The following is a 23,457-nucleotide window of genomic DNA, read 5'->3' as shown; positions in this document are numbered from 1 at the left end:
ACAGTGTAATAGTAAGTGTGGTAAAAGTAGTAGTACATGTCTTGGATTTCTCGATGTAAGTATTCTCTTATCTTCTTTTACTTTCGTGATATGTTCATTTAACAAATTTTGGGCAGCTGTGTGTATGTCCTCAGTGTCGATTCTTTGTACAGTCAACCAATCAACATGTATACCATAAGTTTTTACATATATTTATTGTATTTAAATATTTACCTCTATTATTCGATTCACTTTAACAATTTTGTTTTCTATAAGCATTTTCATTAGCCATTCGAAGTATTATCTGATGTGGAGTTGTCAGTATTGGTATTGCCATTTGTTTTCTTAATGTTTCTTTTATACTTGTCAATTTGTCACTGTCACAATCAAACGAAGACTACGAAGAACAAGAAGAAGAAGAAGAGAAGCAAGAAGTAGAGGAGGATAAAAAAGAGAACGTGGACGAAGTATAAGGAGAATAGCAGAAAGATACTTTTGAATGGCAATGCCGTGATTTTTAAAGGAATTTTCTGTCGGAATGCAAATTACCGTTCTAATTTTTGATAACAATTTCCTTATTTTTTCAATAAAGTTTGTTGAAAAATCCTATTTTTTCATTAGTTTTATGCAAATCATTATCTTCTTCTTCTTCTTCTTCTTGTAGTAGGACGAGGTCCTGTCAGGTCTGTCATCTGCCCTCTTGTGACGCCGATGTCCAGCTATCGTACCAGCGTTTTGGGGGCCTACCAATTGGGCGTCTTGTGTCTGGTTTCTGTGTTTTGGCCCATTTGGCAATCCGTTCTGGAGCCATTCGTTCTACATGGTCTCTCCATTGTCGGCGTCTTGCTCTTACCCATCTAACGACATCTTGTACTCCCAGTTCTCTTAAGGTATCTGTGTTGGGTATTCTATCGTGGAGTGTGGTACCCTTTATTGTTCGTAATATCTTCATCTCTGCTGTTGTCATTTTTCTCTTTGTTTGTGTTGTGTCTGCCCTTGTTTCTGCGGCATAGGTTAGTATGGGTCTGATACAGGTCTTGTAGATTCGCGTCTTACTTTCTATGCTCTAATATTTCTTTCTCCATATAATGTCCCGTAAATATCCCGATATTCTAGCTGCTTTCTTGATCTGCTTATCTACCTCGTCCGTTATGTTTCTACTGCTCGTTGTTTCTACGCCTAAGTAGTTGAAATTCATTACTTGCTCTATAATGCGATCATTTACTACCAACTTGCATCTTATTGGGTCTTTGGATATTACCATGCTTTGTGTTTTCTCGCATGAGATTTGCATGTTAAGTATCTGTGCCGTCAGGTTAAATTTATGAAGGAGGCGTTGTAGATCGTCTTTCGCTCTCAATTATTTGGTCCATTATTACGTTGAAAAGGCATGGGCTGAGGCTATCTCCCTGTCTTATGCCGGATGAGACTTTGAGTTCTCTTGTTAGCCCACAGTCTGTTTTTATTCTTGTTTTGGTGTTTATGTTAAGTTGCCTTACTAGATTTGTATAATGCTTCTTCTAGTCGGTGGATTACATCGTTGAGTTTTACTCTATCGAATGCTTGCTTTAGATCTACGAAACATGTGTACATGGGTTTATTGTATTCTATAGATTTCTCTATCAACTGGCGTAATATAAATATTGCGTCTATAGTGGATCTGTTTAGGCGGAAGCCTTGTTGCTCTTCTGAGATGCTTACCTTAGCAGTTATCTTATTTGCAAGTATCTTGGTAAATAACTTTAACACACTACTAAGTAGCGTTATGCCTCTGTAATTCTTCGGATCTGATTTTAAACCTTTCTTGTATATAGGTATAGTTATACTAGTTCTCCATTCTTCGGGTATTACTCCAGTTCTTTCTATTTTATTGTACAGTTTTATTAATTCTTTTTCGATTTCTGGGCCCCCGTTCTTCAGTAGTTCATTTGGGATATTGTCTGTACCTGGTGATTTTCTATTCTTTAGTTTCTTTATGGTTGTTTGTACTTCTTCTAATGTGATGGTTTCTTCCTGTTCGTTTGGGGAGGGCGGGTTTGCGACTTCTTCGTCCTTGCTTCCGTTGTTTTCATATAGGATCTCAAAATGTGCTGCCCATGTTTCCTGATTTATAACATTTATCACTACCTCCTCGTTGATTGGTTTCTTCCTTTTTCGTATCATGTTCCATATTTTTTTCTGGCCTCCGGACAAATCATGTTCCATTTCCACTGAGAAATTTTCCCAGTATGTTTTTTTCAGTTCTTTTATTGTGTTGGTTGTTCTATTCCTCACTCTTTTATAGGCTTCGTATTCTTCCTGTGTTCTATTGGTAATGTATTTTATGTACGCTTTCTTTTTTTCATTTGCCAGTTCCTTAATTTCTAGAGTGAACCAGGGTTTATTCTGTGTTCTATTCGTGTCTATTGTTCTTTCTCCTAGGGATTCCTTTGCGCTGTTCTTTATGTTATTCTTTAGTTTCTCCCAGGCGGCTTCTACGTTGTCGGTTTCTTTTATAGGGTTTTGGACAATTTTTTCGCGGAGTCTGTTTTGATAGAGGTATTTAATGCTTTCATCCTTAAGCGACTCTATATTGAATTTCGATACGTAGTTGGATGTTTTTCTTTTCTTTATTATGTGGGATACGCGGTATTTACACAATACTAAACCGTGTTGGGTGCCGATGTTAATACCCGTACGTCAAGTATCTGGGAGGGGTGGACTTTCCTGTTTGTAATTATGAAGTCAATAGTTGATTTTTGGCTTTTCCTGTTAGCGAATGTGTACTCTTGTTGTTCCTTATGATCAAAATATGTGTTGTTGATACGTAATTCGTTGAGGGCGCATACATCTATCAATATATCTCTGTTATCATTCACTGCTCCTTCGTTGAAACTATGCATGATTCCTGGGATAACTGTGTTCCCAATTCTTGAGTTGAAGTCGCCCATAATAAACACTTTGTCTATACTGGGTATAGCTTGCAAGGCATCAAAAAAAGCTTCCCTTTCTTCTTTCGGTTTGCTTACATCAGGTGCATATATACTTAGTAGGTGTGTACATTCGTCGGCCAGCTCTACTGTTATCTGTATGATGCTATGACTTATATACTGTACTTCCTTAATATCTTTTTCAAATTTTTTATTCACTAGTAACCCTACTCCTCCCCGTGCTCGCAAGTTCTTGTCGACTCCACTATAAAGCAGTATGTAGTTTTGGTACCTTTGACTGCCATTGCCTTTCTTCTTGGTCTCTGAAAATGCGCAGAAATCTATTTTGTTTTTCTCTATTTCTACGACCACCTCATAGTCTTTGTTGCTCCATGATGTAATGTTCCAACTTCCGAGTCTTACTATGTTTTCTTTCCATACTCGTTTTTTCCGTTTTCGTGCCGTGTCGTCGTCAATGCTCCGTCCAGTTTCCGAGGCTAACGTGATAGTTCTGTGAGTGTTTTATCTTTTTACGAGGGGCAAGTTACTGGCCTCACCCCTTAACCCTCCTCCTTTATCCGGGCTTGGAAGCGGCTGATAGTCAATGGCCTACTCAATCCACCCATCAACCACCCTAGGCGGAGTTGCAAATCAATATTTATGCCAAATTTATTCATTTTCATGCCTTTTCCTCAGATTTCCAAAAAAAATTCAATTATATCGTCTTAAAGCGTCATAAATGTTTATGCCCCTTTCCGTCAATTTGATGCCCAATTCCATTTGGCACAAAAATTCCATAAATATGATTAAATTCATTCATCTTTCAAGCCGATAATTTTTCCTATGTCCAAGCTAATCAATTTTATTTATTTTTCAATAAAACAACTTGAAAATAGCAATTTTTTTCGCGTAATTTCGATGCACAAATCAAAGATTCTCAACATTTTTTTCCGCCACAATAAGGGTAGAATATTGTTGCGTATCTTGAAAAGAATAGAAACAGCAGTTGGTGAATAATTACTAAATAATTACAAAAAATTTGGTTGTTGTATTATACTTGTATTTTCTAAAATTAATATTTATCATAATAGAAGAGTGATAGTATATTGACGAAATTTCGACTGGGAAAATGTGATAATCAATCTGGCAAAATCGGGAGACTAGTACTTGATTTTTAATTTTTACCAGACAGATAGAACTAAGACACTGAATGAAAACTCTTACGATAGAATAAAGTGCAGGAAAGCTGTTTCATTAAGGTCAACACGGCTTCGAGCATTTCTATACACCTTGTTTCACACAGTGTCTTTGAACTTTATTTACCTGGCTCAATTCAATCAGAGATATGGACAGTTGCTGTATACTGCAAGAGGTTAAATCTTGGAAATTCTGGTTTGGACTTTCTTAATTATTCCACTCGATTTACTTCAGCGCGAATTCTGAAGCTAGATATACTGTGAAATTTCCTTGGCCGAAACAACTCCCAGTTGCATCTATAATTTCATCTTCTATATAATACGTTTTGGACACAACATGAAACCACCATTTAATAATTGGAATAAGCTTAATTGAGGTGCAATCTGCAAAACGGTTTTTGTTGGCAAAAATCTTGTAGAAACCTATGGATACTTAGCGTCTGTGTGTGAGGTAAATTTTCTTAATTTCAAAACTTTCCCATTTTCTGAAAAATTCTCCTATTCAATGGCAAACAGATACATCATCTAAATAGTTTTAGTTTGAAAATAACAAGGTATAAGACATCAATCAATCCAAAATATGAGTCAAATTCACTTTAGTTTACAATCCAAATTACAAATATAATGATATTAATATTCACTATCTATGGAAATTTAAATACCCGGATCTGATCGACGGTTATTGAACATTTCATTTATTATTTATTCTGCTACTTCTTTATTTTTTTCTGTATCCTTATATTCTGGTTGATTGCGATTGGAGGAAGCCTGATGTGAGAAGTATTTTTCCTTTTATTATTCGAAGTCCACGAACTAGTGATCAGTGGCGGAGGACTGCAAATTTTTTTTAGATACATTCTAACAATACTTATTTAAAACAAAAGAGCAGAATACATTTGTACAAACTATAATTATCGAAATTCAATTAGTTTACCTGAATTACAAAATATTTTCTGTAGCTAAGGTGAATATTGATTGTTACTGACATTTTTTAGGGAAATTTGGTTTTTCCTTCGCTGTAAAAACGAGATATTTTTTTATATAGTATATTTGTTTTCTGAGTAGAAAGGTACAGTATTAATTTTTAAACGAAAGACAAAGAGTTATTTTCTTCTATTTTTTTTCAAATTTCAAATGACATCGTTAAGTTCTGTAAGTAGAATTGTTCACAACATTAAGCATGAAAAACTCAAAGTTATAAAAGTTTTACATTTGTTTTTCTAATGATTGCGAACCGAGGAGAACTCGTTAGGCTCTACGTGCTTTTCCGTGGTTCAATAGGGAGGAAGAAATTAATAGAAAACTACCAACCATTCAAAGAGAAGACAACGAATATTGTGGTGAAAATTGTACTGAATAGCGAAGAACCGATTCATCAGCGACCAAGAAGACTATCGGCACACGAAAAAGAAGAAGTAGATAGACAGATAGAGGAATGGGGAATGGTTAAAAGATGGAATAATCAAACCGAGTTGTTCGGATTTCGCTAGTCCTATTGTACTAGTGAGAAAAAAGAATGGCCGAACCAGAATTTGTTTCGATTATCGCAATTTAAACAAAAATATAATACGCGATAGATTTCCACTTCCCTTCGTTGAAGATGTACTAGACAGCTTACAGGGAGCAAGGATAATCAGCACCCTTGATTTGGAAAATGGATTTATTCATGTACCTGTTGAAGCAAGCAGCCCAAAATATTCTTCTTTTGTAACGCCGATTGGTCAGTACGAGTTTAAGGAATGTCCATTTGGAATGTGCAGTAGTCCAGCAGTTTTCCAATGATTCATCGATCATGTCTTCAGGGAGTTGACTGCTCATCTTTAGTGCGAACGAAGAAGAGGGGATAAAAAGACTGAAACTTTTATTAAAGACAGCTGCAGAATATGGAATATGCAACTATACATGGTTATTGAGCATTCTTTTAGCAGCGATCTAGTGACAATTCGAAGCTTCACCCGATATACTACATGAGTAGAAAGACGACCCCTGCAGTGATGAAGTATACAAGCTATGAGCTCGAAGTACTCGCCATTATTAAAAGTGTGAAGAAATTCAGAATCTACTTGCTAGGAAAGAAATTTAAAATAGTTACAGAATGTAATGCATTCATAAAAACCAGGGAAAAAAGGGACCTTACAACAAGAGTTACACGATGGGCCCTGATGCTAGAACAGTATGAAATTGAGTATAGACGAGGTACACAGATTGCGATAAAAAGGATTTTGACTACAGAAGAGTATGAAGATTTTTATTTGGAGCATGATATATTGTATAAATACGATAACGGTTTAAAATTACTTGTCATTCCAAAGAACATGCAGGCTTAAAAAATAATAATAAAAGCCCACGAGAGAGGAAATTTTTGAAAGAAAAAAACAGAAGTAATAAACAAGGAATTTTACATACCAAGACTAAAAGACAAAATAGAATCGATTAAAAATAACGGTAGGTATACCTTATATTATAGAATAAAAAAGAAGGAAAGAAAGAATGAATGCTTCATCCTATACAAAAGCTAGAAGGTCCGCTAGAGACGTATCACGTCGACCAATTAGGACCAATGAAATCAACAAAAAAAAATTATCAGCACATTTCTGTGGTAGTTGATGACTTTCCCAAATTTGTGTGGCTTTACCCAACAAAATAAACCACGACGAAAGAAGTGACATCATGTCTTGAAAAATAGCGTAAAATATATCACCTCGTCCTGTAGGAAAGAAAGAAGGAATGCTTCATCCTAAAATCAACATAATCAAGCACGACGAAAGAAGTGATTTGGTGTCTTAGTATAAAATATTGGGAAGCCCGTCAAGGATAATATCTGACAGAGGATCCGCGTTCCGTTCTGAAAAATTGCCGAGAAGAAAATATTAAACATATGTTAACAATTTGTGGAGTCCCACGAGGTAATGGAGAAGTGGAAAGGGTAAATAGGACCCTTATACCAGTCTCAACAAAACTCAGAGTGGAAGAGCCAGGAAAGTGGTATAAATACGTTGACAAAGTAAACACTGCCTCGAATACCACCTATCAGCGAAGCATAAGTACCACACCCTTTGAAGTATATACAACTGATCCAAAATTGAAGAGAAAATTTTTTGATCCTCACGAAATTGTTAAGGTTAAAGAAAATGATAAATATGACGTTGTTAAAATCGGAGATCACGAGATTATCGCTCTACTCCATCCTACGGCGAAGCACAAATTCTGTAATAAAAGTGTTTTCTCTCTAACCGGCGTTTCAAGCAAAAAAGAACCCTAGACAACCAAGAAATTCTTTTAGTTATTTATTGCGTTATGCAATTCTGTGGTGATACGAGGATATATTGAAAAATTCTTAGCCTACTATAGAACCAAACAAAATTTCAATGTCAAAATGTTTTATTGCGCAACCAGACCTCCACAGCTTTTATTACCTCCTCGTTGGGAGAAAATTTTTTCAGTTGAATGGTCAGTAACGTCGAATAGTAATCTCCAGTTATTGTTCTACCCTTATTAAAAAAATCAATCATGATTACTCCATGGCAATCCCAAAAAACTGGAGCAAGAACTTTTCCAGCACATTTTTGGACACGAAATTCTTAGGTCTGGGAAAACCAGAGTGTCGCCACTCCATCCATTGTTGCTTTGTTTCTGGATTGTAGAAATGTACCCGTCTCATCCATAGTAATAATGGGTTTTAGCCCAATTCGACAGTCTGATAAAATCATGTCATAAACTGTATCGATATTTTCGACGACTGACACAGGAGCTGGCCTTTATGATCGGTCATCATCTTCAATGGAAAATTTACCTCGTAAATCTGCTCACCTCTTAACGCTTCTAAATACAGGTACTTGATGATGGCTTGATACTCCAATTTGTCGATTTTCACAATTTCGGTGGATATATTTTTTCTTTCAATTTATTGCGTAACTCTGGTTTTCATTTTTGAGGTAAAACTTAACACTGACATTTTTAATAAGTTATTTTTCGTTGCTATTGTAACGCAATATTTTGTTTATGCATGGAACTGGTCAAGGCCACCAACTTATCAATACATCGTCTTATAGTTCAAATGGGGGACGACAATGACCCTCCACTTTGGGATTCTCAAATATTTGAGGTTATCTACTCGGAAATAACATTTTCATCACTTTAGGGTTATGTGACACACAATACCAATTTGTTGGGGTTTATCTAAGAGATAAACAAATTTTAAATTGTTCACAATATCCAGTACAAAATGAGTAATTATTGAATTTACTACTGAATTTGAAAATTGTTCTAATTCAGTCTGAGTAATGATAGCTAGTATTTTCTTCAAGAAATAATCCATTGATGATTTGCAGTTATCACGAATACCAAAAACAGTTGATATCTTATGAATCACCTTTTCCTGTAGTTTTTAGTATCTTTCGACCAAATGGATCAAATTCCATATTTTTTCAATGCCTTTAGTGAGTTACTAATTCAATCAACTCACCATATGAAATCAAATTATACGCGGTAATATCTTTTGTTTTATACAAAACACATAGAAACTAGTGAACATCGAAACAAGCGTCATACAGTGTAATAGTGAGTGTGGTGGTAGTGGTAGTAAATGCAGCACACAAATTGTTCTCACGTATTTTATGCAATAATCATCACTTTTCCCCTTTTGTTTTCTATTATCATCTTCATTAGCCATTCGAAGTATTATCTGATTTGGAATTGTCAGTATTGATATTGCCATTCGTTTTCATAATGCTTATTTGACACTTCCCAATTTGTCACTATGCAATCCTATCAACCATTTGAAGGTGTCTACGGCTCCATTTTCCAATTCTTCTTCATACTTATACAATTCGAAATTATGTATGATTGTACCATTCAAGTCCAGAAAGAAATTATGCTCATTTACGTTTCAAACGATAAGCATTCTTACTTCTTTTCAGCCTCATTTTCCTCATCATGGCTCTTCACATTACTACAAATATTTCGAAATATGTGATTTAAGGTAGTTTTGAAAATAATAAATTGATGCAATTAAATATTTTGTTGTTGAGCTAAGTGGTTTTTAAAATATTTATTTTGCCAATCTATCACGAGATTTAAGAATAATAAATCAATTCAAATTAGAGGAAGTGCAGCTGTAGCACCTGTATTATGGAAATATGTATTAATATCTGTTCTCGATAAATAAAGAACATCTGTTGTACTTAAAATTTGGGTTGCCAATTAAACTTTCATAGCTATTATGTTTGAGCGAGAATGAAAAAAAATCTAGCTGCTCAATAACCAATTACAACTCTGGTTAACAAAAAGATATCGAAACAAATTATATATCGTTAGAAAATCTATACTCTAGCGATGTTTATAAAAAAACAAAAGCTTCCTATCACCTTTACTTTTTTTTAAACACATGAATTGTTGTAATAATATGAATATTTAAGATACATTACATACTGAGAAAGTCATGAAGTTATAACTTCTTGCATAAGTTAAAATAAGAAGAGACATGAAAATCAGGAAAATTGAAGAAAATAAAGTGAATTATTGAAGAAATGAGTCGTTTTAGAAAATATCTTGTTTAGCAATTCAAAAATTTTCTAAGTAAAATTGGGTTGGATATCAGTAATCAATAAAAAGTTTTTGTCATAATAGTACAGCAAGTCAGCAATGTAAGAAAAGAGATCGGGAGTTTTTATGACAGCTATATATGTTAAGGAATCAATCCGATAAGTATAAACACGAAAAAAAAAGGATTATAATAGAATGAAGTAATAAACTCCACTTTAGTAATGAAAATAATGAATATCAACTCACTGGCAACATTCTCCATCAATTCATTGTAAACTACTTCTTCTTAAACTTCCCACAGATCAGTGAGATATTGTAATTTTACATTTAATGGCCAAAAGTTTGGACGATGGATCTGTTAGTAAATGGGAGGAATACAAGCCCAAAAAAGATTTGCCTTCTCTTGAGGATATGTATGAATTTTTAAGAAGTAGATCAGACTTGCTAGAGCGATTAGAGTTGAACAAACTTGAACAGGGATCCAAGTCAGGGAAAACCAGGGGCTTACTTTCTGCCGATTCAGAAAATAATTCACATGAAAACAAAACCTCTTTTCAAGGTTTCAAGTGTGCCATATGCAGTGGCGATCACAGAGTGTTTATGTGCGACAAATTCAAGGCAATGTCTGTGCTAAATCGCATGGAACAAGCCAAAAGACTAAAGTTATGCTTAAACTGTCTTCGAAGTGGCCACAAAACCAACCAATGCAGATTGTATGCTTCATGTAAAACATGTAAGGGTAAACACAATACTCTTTTACACATAGAAAACAAAAATCAAGCAAATCAAAATATAAATCAAGAAAATGTTTCCCTAACTACAAGTTCGGAACATTTTCAAATTCTGTTATCCACTGTAGTAGTAGATGTTTTAAACAGTTATGGTGCTTACGTACCTGTTTGAGCTATTCTAGATTCAGGATCAATGTCTTCCTTTATAACCGAGTCTCTTCACTCAAAACTAAATATTCCAAAGCAAACAATAAATTTCGCTGTTTCTGGTTTGAACAGTGCCGTCTCTAATGTGAAATATAAATGTTGTTTAAAATTTAAATCTCAACATAAAAACTTCCAAAAGCCCGGACCAATCGAGATGCTGATAGGTGCTGATATTTTTTGGAATGTTTTATGTCCAAACCAATTGAAGTTAAATACAAATGGTCCTGTTTTACAGGAAACTCGGCTTGGGTGGTTGGTTTCAGGTAAAATACAATGATTTAAAATTTCTAATAATATAGTTTGTAATTTGATTAAAAATGAAGGTGATTTATATATCCAAGACCAGTTATCAAAATTCTTTGAAATAGAAAGTGTTAAAACTGCCAGACCTTGGTCCAAAGAGGGAATGGACTGTGAAACTCATTTTAAAGACACAACAACAAGAACTCAAGAAAGTCGTTTTGTTGTATCGATTCCATTGAAAGCAAGTCCCAAAATATTAGATGAATCTTTAGGTCTAGCCAAAAGAAGATTCAAATCGCTTGAGCAAAAATTCTCAAAAAAATACCAATTCTCAAGAATGTATAAGAATTTTATCCTCGAATATGAAAAGCTCAATCATATGCAAAACATAGGAGATCTGAAGTAAATCATGAGGATGCCTATTATTTACCGCACCATGGAATTCTACGTATGCACAGCGCAACAACGAAATTAAGGACAGTTTTTGACGCCTCGGCGCGATCTACAAGTGGAGTTTCTTTTAATAAACTTCAGCTAAAAGGACCGGTAATTCAAGATGATTCAGTGTCAATATTATTACGCTTTAGACAATATAAATATGTTTTTAAATATGTTGTTACCGCGGACATTGAAAAAATGTACCATCAGGTCTTGGTGTCAAAAGATCAGCATAAAATGCAAAGAATTCTATAGCGAGATAACGAAAATAAAGCACTAAGTGTCTGTGAACTTTCCACGGTAACTTATGGTACTACAAGTGCACCATTTTTAGCTATTAGGTATTTAGTAGAATTAGGTGAACTTTGTGAAAGAGAATTCCCGATTATTTCAAATATTATTCTTCATGACTTCTATGTCGATGACCTTTTGACAGGTTTCGATGACATTCACATTGCAAGAGAAAGTTGTCTTAAATTATGTGAAGTTCTTGGATCAGGCTGCTTTCCACTTCGAAAGTGGCGATCAAACTTTCCGGACAAAATGCATGATCTAAAAGAAGGTAAACTTGCTGATTCTTCGGATGGTCTAGTCATTGGCGAAAATGATGTTGCAAAAACCCTAGGTATATCGTGGATGAGTAAAACGGATAAATTAATATTTCATATTGATGTTGGAATGAAGGGTGAATGTTTAACAAAAAGAGTTATGCTTTCAGGCATATCCAGAATATTCGATCCAATGGGTTTACTTGGCACTTGCATTATAATTGCTAAAGTAATGTTACAACAACTTTGGAAGGAAAATCTATCTTGGGACAGTCCAGTTTCCCATGAATTACAAGTTAAATGGAACAATTTTATACAAGAACTTCCGTCATTAAATTATTTAAAAATTCAGCGACATGTTACTTGTGATAATTTCACACAAATAGAATTACATGCATTTTCAGACGCTTCTGAGGTAGCATATGGTGCAGCTGTGTATGTCAGATCAAAAAATTGCTATGGTGAAACATTTTGTCATTTGTTTATCTCTAAAGCTAAGGTTGCGCCAATTAAATCACTAACAATCCCTCGGTTAGAATTATGTGCAGCCCATCTTCTGGCTAAACTTGTTAATAAGGTTACTACTTCTTTGAGGCTTGATTTCAATTCTGTAACATTATGGTCTGACTCGACAATAGTGTTGGGTTGGATTAAAACTCCAGTTCATTTGTTAAAACCATTCGTTCGTAATCGAATTGCTGAAATACAGGAGTTAACGGATATCAGTTCATGACGTTATGTTCCAAGTTTAGAAAATCCTGCATTTTATCAAGAGGCTCTTATCCTAGTAGTTTGAATAATTCAAATATATGGTGGCAGGGTCCATATTGGCTCCAAGAGAGCCCTGACCTTTGGCCAAAAGACAACAAGAATTTAAATTTCCATTCGAAAGGTTTTTGTAATTTGAATCGATTGAGGAGGTGCATGGCTTTCATTTTAACAGAATTAGATAACTCTTTGAAGTTGCTTGTAAAACTATCCCAAATATCTTCGTTCAATAAGGAGTATAATGATTTAAAAGCTGGGAATGAAATTGACAAAAAAAGTAAACTTTTATCTTTAAACCCGTTTATGGACACGAGCGGTATACTTAGAGTTGGAGGTCGTTTGCAGAATTCAAATTTTCATTTCAATAAAAAACATCCAATGATTTTGTCGTCGAAACACCATTTCACGAAACTTCTTTTTGAACAAGAGCATAAAAACTTATTACATGCAGGACCATTACAATTATTATATAATATACGAGAAACGTATTGGCCAGTCATAAATGTATACAATGTTATAGATTAAAACCGTCCGCTATCTACTAACCCTTTAGATCCTTCTCCTTTAACACCAGCTTACTTCATCATTGGTCGTCCACTAACTTCAATTCTGGAGCCAGTTATGATTTTAGAAAAGGAAAGCAGGTTATCCAGATACCAAAAAATCGAAAATGTTGTTGTGCGTTAACGAAATACAATAGTGTATCATTATTATTATAATAAAAGAAGAAAAGAACAAACACTGACACCTAAACAATTACCTTAAAAGCATTTAGCTTGTTTAAATCATATTCATCATACATAAAACATTGTGGTGTGTACGTGAGTATTTTTAAATACACAAGTATGTATAGGTATATTAAATTCAAAACTCTGACATCAAATGACGGTATAATTCCGCAATACCGTCAATATCCAGTGGAGTCAGAACACTGAATGAAAACGTTAGCCGTCCAAAAAAGAAGAAAGTGTGATTTGATCTCAAAAATATATCTATATTCACTTACAGCAAAACCGCAAACTGACATCGAATCTGTATGACACCGATTGAAATAAATGAAAAAAACCATTTCGACACGGCTCCGCATGTCTATCGCCATCCAGAGACACTAGTGTACAATTTTCAAAAAAATAACGATATTCTTCCACGAAGAACATCAATCCCGTTTGACGCAGCAATGCCGTCCACATCTTATGAAAGTAAATCAGAAATTGATCTTTGTAACTGCTTGAATTTAATATGCTATGGTTGCTTTGGAGAATTCTTAAAATGTGCTTCTAAGGAATGTGGACCAGAATGTAAGTTTAACCGACCGTTTTACATTAACATAATCATTTATTTACATTCTGAAAAGGTTATCACAAACCCTTTGGTGAAGTAAAAATCTTAATTGTATTTTCTAATTGTTTTGAAGAAAAATGTTTATATATGTGTTTGAAATTGAAGGTATGTAGATTATTCATTCATATAAGATATACATGAATTTTTTTATAAAAATTTCAAATCTTGTTGAGCTCCAAAACTATTGATACGTTTACCTCCGTGCCCTTGCTGTTCTTCACGCGAGTTTTTTTGACAGTTAGTTAATTCAGATTTAATCAATATATTTAATGTTTATAAAAAAAGTTGTTTAAATAACTTAAGCAGTTTGAATAAATTATTGTTAGCAATTTTTTGGTGTATAGATATAGTAATAAAACAACACTGCATTTTGACATGTGCAGTGTTGCCGATTCAGTTGGCAGGTGGGAAATTAAATTCAAAAAGTGATGGACTTATCGATCTGGCTTTGTAAGTACTATTTGAGAAGAGGTGATTCATTAGTATTAGATATTGTCAACCTCTTAACCTTCCATTAGTCGCGCGTGTATCAACGAGATACACGGCTAACTTTTTACTAAATATTTATTTATGTAATAGCTCTAGAAAATGGAGATTTGCAGTAGTTCTCGGCAGATGTATCTCGAAGCCTTTCCTAGAAGTACAATCGGTTGATTTTACTTTTACAACCCCTGTACACCCTAAACCCGTCCGACCGCCGGATTTGTACCTGCTAGATACAGCGCGACCAAAAGCGCCAGTTTATATTCAGATTTAGTTGGAATAAGTTCTCGTTCATTTCAACGTTTTGTAATTATTCAAACATAAATTTTATTGTTTTCAAGTGTTTATTTGGATATACAAAAAATGAAACGGTAGATTCATATGTCCCGAAAAAAGAAAAACCGTAGTCCTTATTTCCAGTATGCATGTGGCGTCGAACGAAGTGGAAGAAGATGCTTCAAAAAAGCCAGAAATAATATCATTTTATAACAACACAAAATCCGGCGTTGATGTGGTCGACAAGCTTTGCGCCACTTATAATGTTGCTAGATCAACTAAGAGGTGGTCTACGGTAATTTTTTACTATTTACTGAACGTAGCTGGAATCAACTCGCGGGTGATATTTCTTGGAAACAAAAATACGTTTGTCACAAGAAGAGAATATTTGAAAAAATTAAGACTAGCCTTGCTAGACGAACAACTAAAAGTAAGGGCCCAAATAAAAATTCTTCCACGACAAACCAAAGATTTGCTCAAAAATTACAAAACCTTGGAAGCACAACAAGAAGTTCAAGAGGCAACACCTAGACCAAGTAAAAGAAAGCGATGCGAACCATGCTATGTAGAAAATAAGAAAACGTCAGTGTCTGCATATTGTTGTAAAAAATGTGGAAATCATTTATGTATAAAACTTCATACAAATATGATTTGTAATAAATGTTATAATAAAGAAATTGAAGTTTGTAAAATATTTTGAATAAATAATGTAACTTTAAACCTAGTTCTGGCGATAACCTTATTAAAATTTTACACATTTTACATATAAAATAATTATTTTTTTACTTGCAAAAATGTTAAATTAAAAGTTGAGAAAAGAAGTATTCATATAAAATTTGCCGTATTAATATATTAAAAATAATAACAAAAAAAAATTTATTTGATATATGTATCTGCTAGATACAACGCGACCAAATACGTTAGAAATATCCGCGCGCCTATTGGAAGGTTAAAAGCATTTAGCTTGTGTAAATCATACTCATCAATATGCATATTAATTGCATATTCTGTATTTTACATCAGTCTGAAAGATCCGCTTCATCTAAATTTTCATAAATTGAATTATTACACTCATCTGAAACTTTAAGTGCTTCCAAGAGTGAGACTCTCTTATAACCAATAAGAAAAATGTTCTAATAATGTCACTGATATTGAGTTCCAATAAAAAATAAAAACAGGAAACAAACATGAATACTGATGAATTACCCGGCTCAAGGGACTTATTGGGTACTTCATTTTGCAAGGTCAAGGAAAAACTAATTTACAAAAAAAATGCCTTGAATTTATTCATGAAAGTGGGGACAGATTTTTAAAATTTAAATTCTTAAAAACATTTTTTAACCATCCCATCACCCAAGAAAAGCTTTTTATATTTCCCGATCCTATCGTATGGTTTAATTAGTTAGTAATGTTGTTCGACTTCGAGATAATGAAGGAGTTAGAGCGGAAACAAACATTAAAACAATACATATATTCTACGAAAAGGATTTAAGGGATCTCAAATATTTGAGTTTATCTACTCGATTTATTTAAGAGATACCAAAATTTAAATTGTCCATAGTATCCGGTACAAGATGAGTAATTATTGAACTTACCACTGAATTAGGAAGTTGTTCTAATTCAATCTGAGTAATGATAGTCTTTCTTTCAAGAAATAGTCCAAATGGATCAAATTACATATTTTGTTCAATGCCTTTAGTGAGTTTACTAATTCAATCAACTGTCGATCTTAAATCAAATTATACTCGGTAATATTTTTTTGTTTTGTACAAAACAATAGAGACTAACGGAGAACATCGAAACAGGCGTCAGACAGTGTAATAGTAAGTGTGGTAAAAGTAGTAGTACATGTCTTGGATTTCTCGATGTAAGTATTCTCTTATCTTATTTTACTTTCGTGATATGTTCATTTAACAAACTTTGGGCAGCTGTGTGTATGTCCTCAGTGTCGATTCTTTGTACAATCAACCAATCAACATGTATACCATAAGTTTTTACATATATTTATTGTATTTAAATATTTACCTCTATTATTCGATTCACTTTAACCATTTTGTTTTCTATTAGCATTTTCATTAGCCTTTCGGAGTATTATCTGATGTGGAGTTGTCAGTATTGGTATTGCCATTCGATTTCTTCATGCTTCTTTTATACTTGTCAATTTGTCACTCTCACAATCAAACGAAGACTACGAAGAACAAGAAGAAGAAGAGGAGAAGCAAGAACTAGAGGAGGATAAAGAAGAGAACGTGGACGAAGTATAAGGAGAATAGCAGAAAGATACTTTTGAATGGCGATGTCGTGATTTTTAAAGGAATTTTCTGTCGGAATGCAAATTACCGTTCTAATTTTTGATAACAATTTCTTAATTTTCTCAATAAAGTTTGTTGAAAAATCCTATTTTTTCATTAGTTTTATGCAAATCATTATTCATGCCAAATTTTATCATTTTCATGCCTTTTCCTTGAATTTCCAAAAAAAAATTCAATTATATTGTCTTAAAGCGTCATAAATATGAGTAATTCCATGATTATTACGTTGACCGCAGAGCCAAACATGTATGCCGCTTTCCGTCAATTTGATGCCCTATTTCATTTGGCACAAAAATTTCATAAATATGATTAAATTCTTTCATCTGTCAAGTCGATAATTTTTCCTATGTCCAAGCCAATCAATTTTATTTATTTTTCAATAACAATTTTTTTCGCGTTATTTCGATGCACAAATCAAAGATTCTCAACATTTTTTTCCGCCAAAATTAGGGTACAATATTGTTGCGTATCTTAAAAAGAATAGAAATTTTTGGAGACTCTCAAAAACAGCAGTTAGTGAAGAATTACTTAAAATAAAAAAATTTGGTTGTATTATACTTGTATTTTCTAAAATTAATCATCATCATAATAGAAGTGTGATAGTATATTGACGAAATTTCGACTGGGAAAATGTGATAACCAACCTGGAAAAATCGGGAGACTAGTACTTGACTTTCAATTTTTACTAGACACCCTATTTCAAGAAAAATTGTAGATGTAACGGATAAAAGTATGGACAAATGTTGACTCGTTTTTCCTGAATTTTCTGTATCTGAGTTGAGAAGCTATGATGCACATCCATGTACTCTGCTTGGAGTTGAAGGTAAAGTTATTCCAAGTTTCTCAGACAGAACTAAGACACTGAATGAAAACTCTTACGACAGAATAGAGTGCAGGATAGCACATTCATTAATTCCTCTACCTTCCGTTAAACTATCAAGAGCTTCTAGAAGAGCGGGAAGTGCAGGAAGTTGTTTCATTAAGGTCAACACAGCTTCGAGCATTTCTATACACCTTGTTTTACACAGAGTCTTTGAACTATATTTACCTGGCTCAATTCAATCGGAAATATGGACTGTTGCTGTATAATGCAAGAGGTAAAATCTTGGAAATTCTGGTTTGGACTTTCTTAATTATTCCACTTATTTTCATCTGCCATTATTGTGAAAAACTCTAGATCATTTTCGATTCGTTTTTGTTGGCAAAAATCTTGTAGAAGCCTCCTTTCTCCTTTCTTTAAACTTCGTAATTTTCGGTCTGACTATTTACCTAAGTTATACCCCAAACGCGGCATTATTGCGAGATAAATTGTTCAGTCCAAAAGCTCAACTGTCCTCATTATCAAAAATAAAGATTAATAATGTCATAAGCTCGAATGCAGTATCAAAATCGATCGTGTTGAACAACGCGCGGTGATTTAATTATTGAGTTAAACTCAAATCAAAAGTTCGTAGGTTTAAATAATCTACAAATGAACATTTTTGAAATTTGAAAATCCTTTCTGTTCCAGAAACGTCAATTATTTAATTCTTCTTTTTTGATTGGGTAATTTAAAAATGGTAAAGACTGCGCGTCGTCGTTTTATAACCCAACGGCTTTTGGGATGCTATTAAGTTTAAACGAATACCAGTCTAAAATTCAAAATTTAATTAATTCTTAATCTTTATCCTGAGAAATCTTTGATTAAACCTAATACCGGAATTATCAGAAATATCATGAAGATTTGAATTCTACGAGATATATCCAAAATTCAAGTTCCGTTTATCATATCTTTTAGTAGCAGTGGTTTGATCGCAGCTCCGACATGATTATTAACATATGATAGTTGGAAAATTCAGTTTTGTGGTCACGTATATTTCTGACACAACCAACTGGGAAATCGCGCGCGGAGTTGTGCATACAAAAGCTAATAGGTTTCCTCGTTAACACAGTTATAATAATTTAAAATCCCTTACCGCTCAAAGATTTTTCTACAACTAGAGTTCATTGCACCAAACATCCGTACGAAAAATATTTTTTTATTCTGTTATAATCGAATTTTAAGCAAAAATCTATCATGTACCCCCCGAGTTTTTTTAAAATTTTGGAAAATACGAAATAGGTTATAAGTCACCAAATTTAATTGCAGCGAATATTTTTTGAGGTCAAAAGTTACATTTATGTAAGAAACAATGAAAAAAGAGAATGAAAATAAAAGTTTGATGATCGAGAATAATGATCCAAAGATATTAGATGGTGTGAAGATTGATTTGGAAAGAAAAGGGATGAGAAACTAGGGGTTAATAACTACGGATAGGTAAAAATGGAAGGTATTGGTTAATAAGCTTAAGTTTGAGGATGAACTTACCTTGAAAAGGGCTTGAAAAAAAAACTCCCGGAGTTATTAGTAAATACAAATAATCGTAACAGTTTTAGAAATTGTATAATAATGATTCTGAATATCTACATTTTGTGCTTCAATTAACAAAACTCTTTCGCTATTCTTAGTTTTATCCTTAACATTGTCTTTTTTATAAGAAAATTCATTATCTTCAGACGTATCGCAATTAATAGATGTAATAACACCGTCCGATTGCATTTTAAATCTCTTCATACTTCGATGTTTGATGTTTTCTTCTTTGGTAGCTTCGGGTTTTGGTTTGGAATTATCTCGAGCGCTCGAAATCGTTGGGACGCTACTACAATCGGTATTACTATCCGTAGCGGATGTATCATTTCTCAAATTTTCCATAATTTTGCGTTTATAACTCAAAGGACCCGGTTTAATTGCATCGCAAAAGCAACGCCTCTTTTTTCTCAACCTAGACATATCGGTTTTCAATTTATATCAATATTTGACATACAAACGCGTTAATGTCAAATTTACCTAACATAACCCCAAAAAAAACATTTTGTTTTTTACAATTGATTATTTGTATCCAACATACTTATTATAACCTTGAAATATTTTTCTTCTTTTTTATACTAATAAAAATAAATGGATTTCTCCAAAAAAAAGTAATAAAAGTCTACAAGCTATATAAATGTATTGAAATCCTCCACTTTCCGGATTTCGAGATAACTAATTTAAGTAGATAGTGAGGAACCCAATCTTTATGTGGGATTTCTGCGGATCCTCGTCTTCTGTTACATACGCTTCCTGGTGGTATCTGACACCTCCAGAGAATATAGATAAAGCATCAAGCATCTTCTAGGTGTCTTTATCAAAATAAAAAACAAATAATATTATCACCTTTGCATGAAAAAGTACCAAATCAATACTCAACGAAAAGTATATCAATCAGTTCTTCAACAGTTCAAAGACTAAGTACCTAATCATTATAATCACCTAATTATAAAATAATCTTTCTGGCTTTCTGAGTGGCAAATTTATCAATCATTTCCGTAAAACCTGTTTTTTCACAGATTTCGAATTTAATTTGAAGAGAGATTTTCTTCGAAGAGTCACTCTATTTTTCATAATACTCATATTTTTTTTGGCCTTCATCAGTGTATCAAAATCAGAATTGCTGAGATTTTCTGCAAAGTTTCTAATTTTGTTGGAACCCTAATACCAATGACATTATAAGAACATTTTTCTTGTTGGTTACAAGAGTTATTCATACTTTCAGAAGCACTTAAAGTTCCGGGTGAGTGAAATAATAGAGAGATATACATGAATTTTTTTATAAAAATTTCAAATCTTGTTGAGCTCCAAAACTATTGATACCTTTACCTCCGTGCCCTTGCTATTCTTCACGCGAGTTTTTTTGACAGATAGTTAATTCAGATTTAATCAATATATTTAATGTTTATAAAAAAAGTTGTTTAAATAACTTTTTGGTGTATAAATATAGTAATGAGAAAACACTGCATATTGACATGTGCGGTGTTGCCGTTTCAGTTGGCAAGTGGGAAATTAAAAAGTGGTGGATTTATCGATCTGGCTTTGTAATTACTATTTGAGAAGAGGTGATTCATTAGTATTAGATATTGTCAACCTCTTAAAAGCATTTAGCTTGTGTAAATCATACTCAATATGCATATTAAATGCATATTCTGTATTTTACATCAGTCTGAAAGATCCGTTTCATCTAAATTTTCCTAAATTGAATTATTACACTCATCTGAAACTGTAAGTGCTTCTAAGAGTGAGTCTCTTTTATAACAAATAAGACGAATGTTCTAATAATGTCACTGATATTGAGGTTCCAATAGAAAATAAAAACAGGAAACAAACATGAATACTGATGAATTACCCGAAGCAAGGGACCTATTGGGTACTTCATTTTGCAAGGACAAGGGAAAACTAATTTACAAAAAAAATGCCTTGAATTTATTCATGAAATTGGGGACAGATTTTCAAAATCTAAATTCTTAAAAACATTTTTATATCATCCCATCACCTATGAAAAACTTTTTATATTTCCCAATCCTATCGTATGGTTTAATTAGTTAGTAATGTTGTTTGACTTCAAGATAATGAAGGAGTTAGAGCGGAAACAAAAATTAAACAATACATATATTCTACGAAAAGGATTTAAGGGATCTCAAATATTTGAGTTTATCTACTCGAATCATTTAAGAGATACCAAAATTTAAATTGTCCACAGTATCCGGTACAAGATGAGTAATTATTGAACTTACCACTGAATTTGGAAGTTGTTCTAATTCAATCTGAGTAATGTTAATCTTTCTTTCAAGAAATAGTCCAAATGGATCAAATTACATATTTTGTTCAATGCCTTTAGTGAGTGTACTAATTCAATCAACTGACGATCTTAACTCAAATTATACTCGGTAATATTTTTTTGTGTTGTACAAAACAATAGAGACTAACGGAGAACATCGAAACAGGCGTCAGACAGAGTAATAACAAGTGTGGTAAAAGTAGTAGTACATGTCTTGGATTTCTCAATGTGAATATTCTCTTATCTTCTTTTACTTTTGTGATATGTTCAGTTAACAAATTTTGGGCAGCTGTGTGTATGTTCTCAGTGTCGATTCATTGTACAATCAACCAATCAACATGTATACCATAAGTTTTTACATATATTTATTGTATTTAAATATTTACCTCTATTATTCGATTCACTTTCCCCATTTTGTTTTCTATTAGCATTTTCATTAGCCTTTCGGAGTATTATCTGATGTGGAGTTGTCAGTATTGGTATTGCCATTCGATTTCTTCATGCTTCTTTTATACTTGTCAATTTGTCACTCTCACAATCAAACGAAGACTACGAAGAACAAGAAGAAGAAGAGGAGAAGCAAGAAGTAGAGGAGGTTAAAGAAGAGAACGTGGACGAAGTATAAGAAGAACAGAAGAAAGATATTTTTGAATGGAGATGTCGTGATTTTTAAAGGAATTTTCGGTCGGAATTCAAAGTTCCGTTCTAATTTTTGATAACAATTTCTTAATTTTCTCAATAAAGTTTTTTGAAAAATCCTCTTCATATTATTGGTTTTTATACTAATAGATGGAGTATTGTCAATATTCTGCTACTTTTTTATTTTTTTCTGTATCCTTATATTCTGCTTGATTGCGATTGGAGGAAGCCTGATGTGAGAAGTATTTTTCCTTTTATTATTCGAAGTCCACGAACTAGTGATCAGTGGCGGAAGACTGCAAATTTTTTTTAGATTTTCTAACATTCTAACAATACTTATTTAAAACAAAAGAGCAGAATACATTTGTACAAACTATAATTATCGAAATTCAATTAGTTTACCTGAATTACAAAATATTTTCTGTAGGTAAGGTGAATAATAAGTTTTTATCGTATTGATTGTTACTGACATTTTTTAGGGAAATTTGGTTTTGTGTAGAATAAATCTTTTATTTTTATCATGACAACGATAAGTTCTGTAAGTAGTAATTGTTCACAACATTAACCAAGCAAAATTCAAAGTTATAAAAGTTTTACATTTGTTTTTCTAATAATTGCGAACCGAGGAGAACTCGTTAGGCTCTACGTGCTTTTCCGTGGTTCAATAGGGAGGAAGAAATTAATAGAAAACTACCAACCATTCAAAGAGAAGACAACGAATATTGTGGTGAAAATTGTACTGAATAGCGAAGAACCGATTCATCAGCGACCAAGAAGACTATCGGCTCCCGAAAAAGAAGAAGTAGATAGGCAGATAGAGGAATGGTTAAAAGATGGAATAATCAAACCGAGTTGTTCGGATTTCGCTAGTCCTATTGTACTAGTGAGAAAAAAGAATGGCCGAACCAGAATTGGTTTCGATTATCGCAATTTAAACAAAAATATAATACGCGATAGATTTCCACTCCCCTTCGTTGAAGATGCACTAGACAGCTTACAGGGAGCAAGGATATTCAGCACCCTTGATTTGGAAAATGGATTTATTCATGTACCTGTTGAAGCAAGCAGCACAAAATATTTTTCTTTTGTAACGCCGATTGATTAGTACGAGTTTATGGAATGTCCATTTGGAATGTGTAGTAGTCCAGCAGTTTTCCAATGATTCATCGATCA

At 33.3% G+C, this 23,457-nt stretch overlaps 1 protein-coding gene across 1 annotated transcript; it reads right to left on the bottom strand.

The window, feature by feature from the left end:
* Positions 1-2,621: 2,621 nt before the first annotated feature.
* LOC130451949 (craniofacial development protein 2-like) lies at positions 2,622-5,902 on the bottom strand. Its single transcript, XM_056791304.1, has 2 exons — positions 5,757-5,902; positions 2,622-3,399 (listed from the first exon to the last, which is right to left on the bottom strand). Exons 1-2 carry the CDS (start codon positions 5,900-5,902, stop codon positions 2,622-2,624), a joined length of 924 nt encoding a protein of 307 aa, XP_056647282.1.
* Between the last annotated feature and the right edge of the window lie 17,555 nt (positions 5,903-23,457).

This window comes from Diorhabda sublineata, chromosome Y, assembly GCF_026230105.1.
Source record: "Diorhabda sublineata isolate icDioSubl1.1 chromosome Y, icDioSubl1.1, whole genome shotgun sequence".
Classification (NCBI taxonomy): Eukaryota; Metazoa; Arthropoda; class Insecta; order Coleoptera; family Chrysomelidae; genus Diorhabda; species Diorhabda sublineata.
Note: the sequence above shows the minus strand (reverse complement) of the source record. Positions and strands in the feature narration are given on the sequence as shown.

Excerpts from the sequence above, each read along its gene's own strand:
- LOC130451949 (XM_056791304.1), bottom strand. The coding sequence starts at position 5,902 with ATGAGCAGTCAACTCCCTGAAGACATGATCGATGAATCATTGGAAAAC. Across the intron at positions 3,400-5,756 it reads TGGGCTGCTTGCTTCAACAG|AACTATCACGTTAGCCTCGG; the intron begins GTACATGAATAA and ends AAACACTCACAG.